Below are 15,800 nucleotides of genomic sequence, written 5' to 3' on the forward strand. Positions count from 1 at the left end.
AGTTTTTGTTATATAGGGGTCGTCAAATTCTTTGACCACTTCTTTAAAAACCCAAGCACGCCCATGACCTTATTTACCATGGTATAAATGTGTTCAGAAAAGATTAACTTGGGGTCTAACATAACACCCAGATCATCCACCAGGGTAATTCTATCAAGAGAACCACCCCATAGGGTATAGGGAGCCAACAAGGGGGTAGAACGATAAAATGTCATAACTTTGCATTTCGAGGCATTAAGGTGTAACAAGTTTGCACAACACCATGACTGAAAGTTATTGAGATCGGATTGCAAGCGAGAATGGGGGGGGTGGGGTGAAGCAAGAAGAATCGATGGACAGGCTGAATAGTTTAAGCAAGGGTCCACACAGAGCCTCGGCGTAGTACCTGAGTACAGAGCCTGGAACGCCGTCTGGAACGGGTGAAAAACCCGGCTTAACTAGTCGAAGATCGTGAAGTAAAGAACATTCATTTAACAAGGGACTGAAAATGCCGTTCGACCTCTGTAAACCGTATGGGTACGAATGACCCGAGTAGCTTTCCTCAGAATAGGTGGCTTGGAAAAATTCGGCAAAAAGATCGGCAATTGCCTGATCATTATTTGCCGACGTATTACGAAATGATAGCCAGGATGGGTGTGCGGACATTCTACGCTTACTGTTTACGAAGCAGGAAAACTGTTTAGGGTCCTGAGAAAAACGTATCCTGCATCGAGATAGGTAGTTCTTATAGCATTTTGCATTAAGAACTGAAAAGTTTGACCGAGCTATTACATAGCGAGAGTGAGAAGTAGGAGAACCAACTTCCTGAAATTTTTTATAAAGTCTTGATTTTAAGTTTTTTAGGCTGGATAACTCTTTGGTAAACCAAGGGGTTTTCCAGATCTAATCGGACAAGAAAGCGGGACAGAAGAATACAAAAATGTGCCAAGAGCATTGTAAAAAATGTTTGTGCCTTTTATGACATCAGTGCACAAGTACAAAGCGGACCTATCAAAATCCCTAATTAGGTTATTAAGCTTCGCAAACTCGGCTTTACGAAAGCACTTGACACGTTCAGATAGCCTACTCGACCGACCCAATACAGTTGTACCTATAACTAGCGACCTAGGCGTCTTCAGGTATAGTGAGCGGAAGGGCTCGGGTTAACAACACTAAGGTCGGATCCGATACAAAGAACAGATCAAGCAATCGACCCAAGGAATTTTTCACATGGTTGACTTGAGACAGGGACAGGTCAAGCAAGCCGTCAACAAAGTCATGTCGTGACATGGGCACTAGGTTATTAGACTCGTTTACCAAAGACCAACCAGTTCCTGGCAAGTTGAAGTCACCAAGAACTATCATATGATCTTTATCTGATATCGAGGAAGAAACAGCAGTTAAAGCGGACAAATGCTGCTCATAAATAGAGATATCCGAAGAAGGTGGAATATACGAACAAGTAATGAATATAGCGAAAGCGGGAAAAATCAGTTTTACACACAGGAATTTCAGTTCCGGCTCAACCTGGACTGTGAAGTGTTCCGACGTGAAGATACAGTCCACTGCAATCAGAACCCCTCCTGCACGTCGGGACGATCGGTCCTTTCTAAAAGTTGTGTCCGGCTTTAACCAGGTTTCAGTAAACAGAATAACGTGGGAAGCAAATGCAACACTATCCCGGAAAAGAATGCTGAGCTTACTACGTTAGCCTCTAACATTCTAATACGTTACTGAAAGAGAAGTTAGATTTTTGCAGAGGTGGAAGCAGGACGAGAAAATGAGGAAGAGGAAGTTGAGGTTGAGGGTGGCACAATGGAATGATTTGTTAGAGTTATGGGGGGCCTATTCTTCTTCTTAGACTTAAACTCCTTCACCACCAAATGCTCCGGCCAAAATTTGGCGGAGCAAATGGTGTCAAATTAAGTGGTGGAGATGCTTATCTTAAACGAGGCTATCTCCATGGCATAAGAGAAGTGGAATTTCTCCACCTTTAATCCCACGGCTTTTATTTTGCTTTGAATAAAAGCAATTACATCATTAGATGTGAGGTCAGGGGCCAGCCGTGAAACAAAAACTTGTCGTTTTGGTGGGACTCCCACCAGTAGTTTAGTCACCACAGGCCTAGTGCCTGTGGTGGCAATATCCGGAGGTCCGGAACGTCTATCTGCTGGTGGGATCGAGATAGACGGGACAACAAGCGAACTTGCGGACACCACGGACACGGACGCTGCAGTCGTACTTGGCTGCACATTCTCTGCGATGAATTCGGCTACCGAATCTGCATCGCCAGCAGCTGTCGTTGCCCTTGGAGTGGCAAACGAGATCAACTGCTGCACAATTGGAGTAGTCGAAGTCAGTTTTTCGGCGGCGCACGGCTGAGTGACGGTTGGCACTTGCAGATCCCGCGGAGTGACCATTTTACGCCTCGGAGACTCATTCAGCAGCTGCAGACTGCCAAACTGAGACTTCATGGCTAGAAGCCGATCGTAGTGCTTTTTAAAGCCAACGGTCAGCTCCTTAAAGCCTTTCCGCGTCTGCCTCATAAAAGCCACCATGTCATTCTCCACAGCACGGCATGTCTCGCAACTGTAATGCAACCCATTACGTTTTGCTATAGCATCACTCACGAGGCCAGAAAATCCAGCGCATTTTGCGTGCACTACGCTGTCGCAGAGCCAGCAGGGGACATTCGGCTGATCGTGGGTGATCTTCTTCATACAAGTTTTTTTGGCGCAGACCACAGCGTATTCCTTTTTTATTATTTATTTGTTTACTAAAGAAAATTGGGGAAAAAAAGACATTTTCCAAAATTTTCCCTTCTTCTTCTCTTTTGACCCTATCTCTTGTCTAATCTTAACTTTTCCTCTGTCCATGGTTTAGGTGGCATTTTGCTCTGCTGGAAGCACTTATTATACCCGATACTCAAAATGAGTATTGGGGTATATTAGATTTGTGGTAAAAGTGGATGTGTGTAACGTCCAGAAGGAATCGTTTCCGACCCCATAAAGTATATATATTCTTGATCAGCATCAATAGCCGAGTCGATTGAGCCATGTCTGTCTGTCCGTCTGTCCATCCGTCCGTCTGTCCGTCTGTCCGTCCCCTTCAGCGCCTAGTGCTCAAAGACTATAAGAGCTAGAGCAACGATGTTTTGGATCCAGACTTCTGTGATATGTCACTGCTACAAAAATATTTCAAAACTTCGCCCCGCCCACTTCCGCCCCCACAAAGGACGAAAATCTGTGGCATCCACAATTTTAAAGATATGAGAAAACCAAAAATGTAGAATTGTAGAGAATGACCATATCTTTAAGACAGCGGAATCTGAATTGGATCGTATTATTATTATAGCCAGCAACAAGAAAACAATTTCATTTTTTCTCGCCCTGTCTCTCTAACACACACGTAGCATAGGCGGCTTTGCTTAGAGTAAAACATTAGCGCCTAGATCTCAGAGACTACAAAAGCTAGAGCAACCAAATTTGGTATCCACACTCCTAATATATCGGACCGAGACGAGTTTGTTTCAAAATTTCGCCACACCCCCTTCCGCCCCCGCAAAGGACGAAAATCTGGGGATATTCAAAAATCTCAGAGACTATTAAGGCTAGAGTAACCAAATTTGGTATCCGCACTCCTGTTAGATCTTACTATAAAACGTGTATCTCAAAATTTCGCCCCACCCCCTTCCGCCCACACAAAGGACGAAAATCTGTTGCATCCACAATATTGCACATTCGAGAAAACTAAAAACGCAGAATCATAGATAATGACCATATCTATCAGATTGCTGAATCTGGATCAGATCGGACCATACGGCATTCTGCGTCGAGCAGCTCATGAAGGAAATCCGACGACAGCAGAAAGGAGTTAAAAACGAGGGGGAACGTTGTGAGTTGCTGCGGACACCGCAACTCTACGGTTATACCCGATACTAAGTCAGTATGGCTCTCCTCCGGCAGACGCCGCTAATATTAAACGACACGACAAAGAGTGCGTGCGAGAGAGACAGAAAATCAGTCTGAGCGTGACGTCGGGCGCTGCGTAGCCACTGCAAATTAATTTGTTCCTTTTGGCTATAAAAATTATCCGATCGGATCCAGATCTGATCAGCAATCTCATAGATACGGTCATTCTCTATGATTGTGCGTTTTTAGTTTTCTCGTATCTTCAATATTGTGGATGCCACAGATTTTCGTCCTTTGTGGGGGCGGAAGGGCGTGAGGCGAGATTTTGAAATATACTTGAAATAGTGACATATCACAGAAGTCTGTAAGTAGGGAAAGTTACGTGACTTTTAGAAATTTAAAGATCGGAAGGGAATAACTATTAGATATAATATGGTAGAGGGTATTGCTCGGCTTAGCGCATTCCGTGGCAGCATGAAGAGAAACATAGAATTCGTATCTTTAACCGCATGTTATCGCTTGTTTAACAAATAAAAAAAAGCACAGATTACTTTGTCGAAATCTTTGTTGTGATTATTTAAATTAATTGAATTACGGCTCAACAGGTATTTTAATACGAATATAAGATAACATTAACGGTTTATGCAATGAATATTTCGATATTCAAAGTGGAAGGAACAACTGTATATAGTTTATAATGAATATAATGGGAATCGTGAGCTATCTATGTACTTCACCCTACGTCAAGTTGTGCATAAAAATCACACCAAGCGTTTTTCTACGATTAACTAAGGATGGTGCATTTATTAATAGCAGTCGACTAGACTAAGATGGCATTCTCACACATGTACCCCTTTTAAGGCCTCGCAGAGCAAAAAGTACAAAGTTTTTCTATATTTTTTACTGACTGCATTGTACACAGAAGCCGGATGAACTAGTGAGGTATAGAGAGTCTTTTTTATATAGACGGAGTATTGTTCTTGTGTGTGGAGCCCGCAGAATAAAGAGCAGCAGGTTGTTATTGAATCCGTGCAAAAGCAATTTTTAATTATTGCCCTTCGTAACTTTAACTGGGACTCGGGTAGAATCTTGCCACCCTACCGGTCTAGGCTGAATCTTGTTGACCTGCCGCCGTTGCACCATCGCAGAATATGCAATGGCGTTCGTGAACTAGCTCCTTCTTGAGATTGTTGACTCCCAAACTCTCTTGGGTCAGATTGACTTGGTCGTCCCATCTAGACCTACCCGTACTTTTAGGCCTATCCGTTCACCCATATGTAGGTATAATTATGCCGAACATGAACCCTTTAGGGTTTTATGCCATAATTATAACTCCCTCTACCATACCCTATCCCCTGAACTGTGTCTTAAACTAATTACATGCAATATTTATAATCACTTAAATTTAGCAAACTTTTAACTTTTCTTTTTCCGCCTTTTGTAATTAAGTACCATTATTAACAGATAATTTGTTAATTTAATAAATAAATAAAAGTAAGGGGCCTAGATGGCTGCTCTGCGAGATTTTTAGGTCAAATTTTGACTCATAACTCTTATTTGCGTACCTGGTTTGCTCTGGTCACTGTACCACATTGCAATCCACTTGCATACATATACATATGCTCCCGCACGGTAACAAATGTAGCCGTTCTCTCGCGTCTTTCGTAATCTTTTGATGTCTCTATCACTTTCTCAATCTGTCACGCTTCCGCTTGCATTGGGGCATGAGCAATTCGCCCGCCTGCCTTAGATTCAGTCTTGATTTAGCACTCACTTATCGCACATCGCGCAAATGATCTTCAATCTAACACAGTCTTAAACCAACCTCGCGTTTTAAAGCCGATCCCATCTTGAATCTATCAACTGACTCTTCGTAAAAATATCGCTATTACGTCCGCACAACTTTTACTTTTTTTCTGCCGCTATATTTATTACTTCACTACATTATTAAACTATGACCTACAATAGGCTATATTAAACTATATAATCATGGATTCATTATTAACTGGATCGCAAACTACGCTGCAGAAAATCCTCAGTAGCTCATCATTTCTAATAACGGATGGTAGAATAACTTTTTTTATTTATTTTGTTTTTTAAGTTTGCATTTTTAAGATTTGGATAAAATTAGCGCAATTATAAATTTTACATTTGAAGCCCTTAAATTCCCTAAACTCACAGATGATGCTAGGGGACGTCATCCAGTAGCCATCGGAGCTGATTTTAATGCGTGTGCTGAGGAGTGGGGAAGAGTATTGCCGAGTTACGCTGGGAATGCAATCAAGCAATTGAAATCTACGTTTAGGGACTGCAGAAGGGCTCTCAAGGCCGCCATAAGGGACAGCAAACGTCAGTGCTTCCGGAAGTTATACTTTGCGGAGCAGGACCAATTGGGAAGGCCATGGTGGCGACAAACAAACTTTGCGCCAAGAAGCAGGCACCCCATCGGACCCCATCACGGCCAAATTCATCGTGGGGGAGCTTTTTCCGTTCAGGAAAGCCCACATCGGGGATGTCCGTTGCCTCCCACTGCAATCTTCCAATTAGGCCGACATCGAGGAGGTGACTCTCGAGGAAGTCGGTCGCGCAGCCAGGAGATTTAGACTGAACAAGGCACTTGGGCCGGAATCTATCCCGAACAGAGCACTCATGCTCGCCCTTTCCACGCGCCCGGACATTTTTGTGAAGCTGATCAACCAGTGCCTTCGTGTAGGAGTGTTTCCTGTGAGGTGGAAGATCCAGAAGCTGGTGCTCAATACCAAGCCAGGCAAGCCGCCGAGGACAGCGTCGTCGTATAGGCCCACACTGTGGAACGCAATGTATGATGGCATATTGCGACTCACCCTACCCCACGGAGTGCATATGGTGGGATTTGCAAAGGATGTGGCTGTCTTAGTGCTGGCAAAGGACTTGTCCGTCGTGAGGATGACCTGCAACCAGACAACAGCTCGTATTCAACAGTGGCTGGATCTGGTCGGGCTCGAACTCGCACCCCACAAAACCGAGGCAGTGCTGGTGTGCACCCGAGACGGCTAACATCACAGTGGCAGGCACCTTAATGTCATCTTTGCGTGCAATCAAGTACCTTGGAGTCTAGACACACGTCTCTGCTTTCGAGAGCAAGGCCAAGCATGGTCACGAAGGCGACCAGCAACGGTGCACTCTTAAAGATAATACTGAACACCCGCGGACCAAAGCAATGGCGACGTCAACTACTAACGAGTGTGACAAGATCGGTGATGCTATAAGCGGCACCAATTTGCACAAAGGCCCTACAAGCAGCGAGCAACGGCCGGGGTCTGGCAGCTACGCACCGGCTCTCTTCGCTACGGATCATCAGTACGTTCCGAACAGTCTCGGACGAGGCAGTCACGTAATCGCGGGTATAGCAGCCCTGGAATAGCTGGCGGAGGAGCGGTCCACCTGCTACCAGGAAACTCATGACAGAGGTATGGACGCGGCTTGCACATGGCATGCAAGAGCCTCAGAAAGTGGCAACAGCGCTAGGACATGACCCCTAAAGGGCGATGGACTCACCAGCTCATCCCAGTCATCGACGCGCGTGTTAATAAGAAGCATGGACAGGTCAACTTTTACCTGACTCAGCTCTTTAGTGGACAAGGCTGCTTCCGAAGTTACCATCACCGCTTGGGATACGAAGACGCCGCAGAGGGCTCTTGGTGCGAACACAACGTGGAGGAGGATGCCGAGAATATCATATTTTCGTGTAGCAGCTTCTCAGCGCAGTGTCATCGGCTGAAAGAGCCTGATGTAAAACCTGGTGCCATACATGGTCCTGTCTCTGGATAACTAGGAGGCACAACTTCACGGCAATAATCATGGCAGAACAGCGCGCTGTTGACCGCTAGAGAAGTGTGTTACTAGGCTAAGCAAAGCCTCCACATGTGTGAAGCATTGCTTCACTATCACACATGTTGGGCTCGCATAGCCTAACTTCTATTTTTTTGATTTATTATAAAATATGTTGTACATTTACATATGAGTAAATAAACGGTACAATTAAGCTACAGAGTTTAGCGGGCCGATTAATAGCTCTATTCTTTACAACTAAGTGTAAAACAGACTCAAATTATGACATTATGACAATTTTTTGTTTAAAATTTTTTTATTTTTTACATTTAATTTAAATAAATTTAATTTATTTAAAAAATGTGTGTTTAATATCCTTTTTTTTGCAATTTTCTTAGAGTTCTTCAGGGCTTCTTTATTTCACATAACTTATACATATAAGATGAATTTATATATTACATCTTGTTAATTTAAACTTTGAAGTTCTGAAAAGCTGATGAATGCAGCTATAAATCAAACCCCCATTTTCTAGCTTAAGCTTACCGTCTGTACAATATTAAGTTTTCAAATTCAAAATTTATAATTTTTTGCGGAAAAGTGGAAATAAATTCATTTTTACTGTTATTATATTTTTGTTCCAAAGGTAAATTACTTGGGAGTCGTTTAAGGTATTGTTTATATAAGTCTAAGGTGCAGCTGTTTGACCAAACCCCCGAATGTTCCGCCCCGCCAGAGGACGCACACTGCACGTGGAAGAGTATGTGTGAGAAAGAGAGAGAATGAGTAAGCGCGTGGAAAGCCGTATCTGTTCCTGATTCGGCAATCTGCTAGATATGGTCATTCATTATGATTTTGATTTTAGTTTGTCCTTTGTGGAGGCGGAAGGTGTCTTAACAAAAATTTGGAAACAAACTTGATATATCACAGGAGACTACACCCAAAATTTGCTCTTATAGTATCTGAAAACTATGCGTTAAATAAGAAGGACAGACAGACATGGCTATATCGACTCGTCCTTTGACCAAGAATACGGAGAAAACAAAAAACCTAGAATCGGAGAGAATGACTAGAATCTTCTAGACTGCAGAATCTGAACCAGATCGTATCATTATTATCGCAACAATAGAAAACAATTTCTTTCTCGCTCTGTCTCTCTCTAACACACATGTTTCATGGTCGATATCACAGGAGTCTGGATACAAAATTTAGTTGTTCTAGCTCTTATAGTATATTTCGAGTATCGGGTATAAAAAACAAAACTTTGAGTTTAGGGTATAGCAAGGTTATCTCTGAAAATAATTAATTAAAATAAACTGAATAAATTAAAAAATTATAAGTAAGTCCTGAACCGTAAATAAAACTATAATTCATCATGCATTTTTCCCCTTTTTCAGAACAACTGGACCGCATTGAAGAAGGAATGGATCAAATTAATGCGGATATGAGAGAAGCAGAAAAAAATTTGAGCGGAATGGAGAAGTGCTGCGGTATTTGTGTGCTACCGTGCAATAAGTTTGTATATACAATTTATTTTGCATTTTCAGTATAGCAGTCAAAATAATAGAAAACATTTATTTTATGAGTTTTATTAGTCTATTTATTTTATATTTTTATTTATAATAAAGCCAATTCTACGAAAACTTTTGTATGCAATTATTATTATTTATTATCTGTCTATTATATAAATGTCCGATATTTTATTTTGGGTCATCGTGAATCGATATATTATTCAAACCAAATGTGGGCCAAAATTACCGCCAAATACTGTCGCGGTCCATCTGTTGTTAAAAAAATAAAATGAGACTGGTTGGCACACAAGCGAAGGAAGTGCGCAGGGAGCTTGCCCCTTAGAACATTTATATTATTAGAAGGCTTACTCTCTACAAAGCTTAAAAGCCTCTGTATCCCCATTGTCCAATTTGGATACCGCATGTTTCCCGTAAAAAATTAATATCGCAGTCCGGTTTTGATAAAGTTTATAGTGCTATATTATAAGGTACATTTTTGAATTCCTTTAGATAGATCTGATCTGATTTTACATTTACGTATAAAATTTCTCCTGTTACATAATAAAATGTTTGGTTTTTTGTTCGATTTTTTAATGTACAAAGTAAGAAGACGTATCCGTACGCGCACTGCGAATCGATGCAGCGCGCTCGACAAAAATTCTACCTGACATGTTGTTGCATACTCATTAGTCTTATAAACCTATAAAAATAGAAATTCGTTGGATATTCAAAGGAGCGTGCATAAGATACGATGAGGTAAAGATTCTTAACGTAGGCTTAAATTTCGGACAGGGTATCCCTCTTATGACTTAATTTTTGTTCTCTTTTGTTTTGGTTTTAGCATAATATTTATATTTAAACGTGGGAAGTAACTATACTTCATTCATTCGCTGTTTTAGTCAAAAATCTTCGTGTTTTCTTTCAACCAAAGGGTGATCAAGGAATGTTCACGAGAGTAAAGGAAAGTCGGTAGGATTTTACTTTATGATAGGTTTGGAATGTTACGGGGCTCGAGAGATCGTATTGTTGTATTTGAACCGGACGAGATCACCTCTATTTCAACTCACTACAAACATTTACTTAATTACTCACCTTTGCATCGACGAAAGATCGATCTTCCGGCGAGAAGATCGAACGTTATACCCAGGTAACCACATGGGAAAATTTGAGGTATACTTATTAATTTTCGCTATCAGTTCTTATGCAAGACTCTCAGCTACGTCTACTTTATCTAACTCAGATCATTTTCTTGGCGGAGTTAGACATGTGCCACTTCAATGAGGCGTGATCTGTTCTCACTATGGATTCGAGCCTTTCCACATATACCCTGAAATTCTTTAGCGATACTATGGCCGCCAAACATTCTTGCCCGGTTACCGTATAATTGCGTTGAGCCTTGTTTAGTTTTTTCGAAATATAAGAGATCGAACATTCGTCTGCTTCTTTAGCCACCTGTACTATGACTCCCCCTACTTCTCGCGTCACAAAAATCTGGACTTTTTAACACTGGGGCTTCACAAAGACACCGTTTTAATTTATTGAAGGCTTCGATTGCTTTCTCTGGAAACGCAAACTTCCTCTTGGTTGTCCTGACGTCGGTCAAAGAAGTACCACCCACACAATCCTATAACACTTCTCAGTCCTCTCAGATTTTTCGGTACTGGGAAGTCGGCAATGGCTTTTATCTTATCGGGATCGGCTCGGACGCCTCAGCTTCTTAGCTATCTCCAACAGTACTTCTTGATGTAAATGAAAACTGCGTTCTGTAGATGGGCGGAACTATTTCCATCAATCGTGACATGGTACTGGTGGCATTGGTAACGGGGACGACCAGGGACTGTAAAGGCTTATCACAGGACTTTATATACAAAGGTACTTGCCAATACCCATCCTTTAAGTCCAGACTCGAGATGACTTCTGCTTTCGGTAAACGGTTCAGAATCCCACTAATCGGAGGAATAAAGGATAAGCATAATTTTTCATGAAACTGTTTAGTTTCCGCCAAACAGATGCGGACTTTCCCGAGCTTAGAGACCATCACTATTGGCGCGGACCAAGCTGTGTCTGACTTCTCTATTACCCCCAATTGGAATCATCCTGTCTATTTTAGTGTACATTTCCTTTTTCACTGCTGGCGAAACTGGGACATATCTTTGTTTCACTGGTCTGGCGTTCCCTACATCAATCACATGTGTGATCAAATCGGTTTTCCCTAGACCTTCTTAAGCAAATGAGAGATAACAAAAGTCAATTCCCAGGTACAGATCGTGTTTGAGCGAAGGAATTAAATGTATAATTCACTAACTATACTGCCTCCAAAAGAACAAAAAGCTGCTCCTGAATCTAATAGGCCATAGACGATTCGATCTAGTAAACGGATTTGTATGAACGGACGAGTATTCCTTTTCATTTCGGACAGAGTCTTTTAGGGCTAGGTAAGACCTAGCCACTAATGTTAGTGGAACTGAATCTAATCGGTATTTGCCCACTGATGGCGTAGCACACACGAAGTCCTCTCTTTGAATTGAAACTACGGCGTGCTGAGCTTGGAGTTTTTTGAGCATTTTTCGCAATTCGGTTTGTATGTATTAAAAGCACCGCAGCCATAGCAGAAAATTTCCCGTTCCGATACACAAGATCTCTGATTTGTGGATATTTGTCTCTGAGATTTGTGGATGCCCCCGCTCCTATACGGGAGCGGAAGGGGGTGTGGCGAAATTTTGACACAAAATGGTCAAGGTCCGATATCACAGGAGTGTGGATACCAAATTTGATTGCTCTGGCTCTTATAGGTTCTGAGATCCTTGAACTCATATTTTGCAATTGGCAAAACCGACCATGAAACCTGTTTGTTAGAGAGAGACAGAGCGAGAAAGAATGAAATTGTTTTCTTGATTCTGGCTATAATAATTATACGATCTGGTTCAGATTTTACCCTCTAGAACATATAGTCATCCTCTACGATTCTGCGTTTTCAGTTTGCTCGGGGCAAAGTTTTGAAATATACTTGTAGCAGTGACATATCACAGAAGTCCGGATATAAAACGTCGTTGCTTTAGCTCTTATAGTCTTTGAGCACTAGGCGCTGATAGGGACGGACAGACGGACGGACGGACAGACAGACAGGGCTCAATCGACTCGGCTATTGATGCTGATCAAGAATAAATATACTTTATGGGGTCGGAAACGATTCCTTCTGGACGTTACACACTTCCACTATCACCACAAATCTAATATACCCCAATACTCATTTTGAGTATCGGGTATAAAAACAATCTTTCTGTTTTCCGTCTTCTAACAGCTAACTCGTCTTTCTCGAGCTGAAATTCCTCTGAAGGATTTAGCTTTATCTGGAAGGGAAGAAAAGTTTTCTATTTATCCATCCACGGGTCCGACCGAGTCTTTTATTCTACCCAGTCGGCCGCACGTTGGGAGCCACTTTTCAATAAATCTTTTAAAATTATCTATTTAATTATAGTTACTTATAACTGTAGCGTGTAACGCTACGTTTTTTCGTATATAGGGGGTGGCAATATGTAAGGGCGGTGCACGCTGTAGTTAATCTGGCTCTAGCTCGTCGGCTGGGAGTGGTTCTTGCGCATACAAATCGTCTCCCATCGCGACAAAATTACGGTGAAATTTTTATTTTTATAAGAATTGCTATGACTTTCCGTGCTAGAACTACCAGTAGAACGACGAAAAGATAATAAAAAGTGAATCGAAAAAAGGGCGAAGAAGGTCAGAGAGAGAAAGAGGAGAGAACGGAAGGGCGGAGAGAAGAGAAGAGGAGATGAGAAGAGAGAGAGAGAGAGGAGAAGAGAAATCGGTCGCTAGTCCACGGATGTTAATGTTACTTTACCTAACTCAGATAATTTTCTTGGCTTATTGACATCATCAGTTAATTCATTTTTTCAGTTTCCTATTATAAGGCTTTATGATAAATCTTAGGAAATATAAATCCTATTTGACTTTGACTATTACTATGACTTTCTCGAACTGCATCACGGGGAGTAGTTCGGAACTGAGCTGTTGGATCGTAGTCAGCTGAAGTTGGATTCGGAGTCCGAAATGGTACGATTTATTGGAATGTAATTCTACCGGGCTTTATTTTGAACCGGTCTCTAGAACACGTGATAAGGTGCCTACGCGATCGGACTGGGAATCCGAGTCCCCTGGGGCGAAGCTAGAGGGCTTCGTGCTCGATCGAAGAGGGAGCGGAAGAAAGAAGGTTGCCTTAAATCCCTAAAACGAGGTTAGGACGTAACAAGGGCCGATGGGGCCCCGCTTGGCCTACTCTCGATACTCGCCGGGCAATACAGTCACGGTTGTTCGCCAGTCGCGGTCGACGGTGAGAGACCGCATCCGAAAACAAGGAACTGATGCGGTCTCGCTTGCAGATCTCTTGTAAATGGAGCCCCTCTAAGTTGGTCCCAGGCGATCAGACGAAGAACTCCACTCGCCGGTCACTCTCAAACGTGGGTAACCTTACGGCGCCGAAGCACGGGTCGCGCTGAGCTGAGAGAGTAAGACGGCATCTTCTCGTTATGCCGACAGAAAAATTCCGCAGGAAGTATGCCGCTGCGAAAAGATGCGAGATGCCTCTATTAGTTAACCCTCCAGGGTTACCCAAAGGGCGGCGGTCTAAAGATTAATCCAGATTTCCGCGATGCCTCTTCGTTCCTCTCTTGGTTCGAACACCGATACATGCGATTATCCACACAGAAAGGGGCACTACTAATAGTCTTTTCGGCACTCAAAAAATTGTAAGCTCATTTGATAACTTGATGGTTTTCCAGGAAAATATCGAAGCCGGAAACTTTCTCTTGTCATTAAAATGCACCATTGAATGTAGAGGTTACGTTTTTGCATAGATTGATTCATTGTTAATATAGCAAGAAAGTTTGTGGTTTCCAGGACACGTTTTTAAAGGCTATTTATTAATTGTTTCAAAAACCTTAAAAAAAAGCCTATATATTCTAGCTCAACCGAATATGTTCAGTGCCATCCATACTGGCTTCCCTTGAATATTCGGTAGTGCACGTATCTGTTGGCTTGCGGTTCTCTTTACGCTCATCTCCCCGCAAGAAACGTTACTTACACCGCCCGCCCTTGTATATACGGTTTGCACATAGCTGTTGGCTTGCGGGTTTCGGTCGTTGTCGTTTATTACGCGAGTTACTCTTTGAGACGCTTGAGACGTTGGTCAGCCTTGCATATAGGGTCTGCGGTGCTCTTTCCAATCATTTTCCGGCAATAAACGGCTGCTAAAGCTACGGAGATGGATGCTGGTTGCTGCCGTTGCAATGGAAATTAGTAATGCTAATGAAATTCCAGTGACCAATGAGCAAAACAGGGTGTCTTTTTTGAAGCTAATAGGGGATTGTGTGACATTTTCGAATCACTAGCCAGTTCGTTTAACGCGTCGATTATACGGGAAATGGCTAAAAGTAGCGACAGCAGGCCGATTCATTCTACGTTGGCTGGAGGAAGTACTACGGTTGAGTTTACCAGCTTGCGATTTCTTCCATGCCGTAGACAGGTACCATCCCTTCTGCCTATACAATTGCCAACGTTTATCGCGGGTTTGCGAACTGGACAAGTTTTTTCTGTATTCGTCATCATCACCGACAGTCATCCTGACTTAGCCAACATAGAAAAGCTCCAGCATTGCCTTCCTGACTGGAAATCTCGGATGGCAAATATGCTGTGGCATTAGATTTGTTGGAAAACATGTAGCACTAGGCAATAAAATCGACCTTTTTTTATGCTGTGAAACAAACCGACATTTTACTTAAGTATCTTATCCCAGAATTTTTTGAACTTTGCAATTCTGAAAAGCTGATAAATGCAGCTATAGATCCTACCTGAACACTTTGTACTTATCGTACACTTACTCTTATCGTCTAGAATATATTAAGCTTTCAAATTGAAAACTGAAAATTTTCGGTGGTATAAACGAAGTTCCTGCTGCCATTACTACCAACGGCACAACGGTAAGTGCACCCAGCATTGTGACCAAATTTACGTTTCAACATGAGCGGAACAGCTCCTTCTTTAAGATTCTTCTCCATGATTATATTCTATTCAAGTCACTCGAGTATTAACATAAAGATTCTAACCATACTATCAAAACTACTGGCCCTTCAAAAAACTAAATAACCTTTTTTCCATTCCCTACCAAAACGTACGCAGTCTGTTAGGCAAATTGTGACAACTACATACGAATAGTGCCTTGATTGATTTCGACGCTTTTGCTTTAACTGAAACCTTGCTTAACTCTATCTATGAAACTTCGTTCACAAGTTTATTACTTATAGAATGGACCGCCCATCTTTTGCTGGTGGTGTTCTGTTCAGAGCAGCAGCCGTTAATAGCTCTTAAGTCACGTCTCTCAATGCATACACGCACACACGTATGTAACGTTCTTACTTCTTATAAGCCACTGCTTCGACCATTCCAGAAAGTACTGTCAGTAAACACACAAACAATATCGAACAATAAACTCAAAATTGTAACCTTAACAACGGAGCCATTTTTTTAATTAGTAAATTTGGAGTCAGACTTGCCGAAAATGCGCGTCAGCTTCAAACAA

General features: G+C 42.1%; 1 protein-coding gene across 5 annotated transcripts in view; it reads left to right on the forward strand.

The window, feature by feature from the left end:
• Nucleotides 1–15,800, forward strand: part of LOC108156849 (synaptosomal-associated protein 25) — a 62,004-nt gene that overhangs the window by 30,947 nt on the left and 15,257 nt on the right. For 3 of the 5 annotated variants that reach the window (XM_017288573.2, XM_017288572.2, XM_017288574.2), the window contains exon 5: nucleotides 9,095–9,212. In XM_017288573.2, the coding sequence (XP_017144062.1) occupies nucleotides 9,095–9,212 (118 nt within the window). Of the gene's footprint in view, nucleotides 1–9,094; nucleotides 9,217–15,800 lie in introns of all 5 variants that reach the window. The other 2 variants (XR_001775134.2, XM_017288575.2) reach the window with 2 other exon arrangements.

The sequence above is a fragment of the Drosophila miranda genome, chromosome 2 (genome assembly GCF_003369915.1).
Source record: "Drosophila miranda strain MSH22 chromosome 2, D.miranda_PacBio2.1, whole genome shotgun sequence".
NCBI classification, from domain to species: Eukaryota; Metazoa; Arthropoda; class Insecta; order Diptera; family Drosophilidae; genus Drosophila; species Drosophila miranda.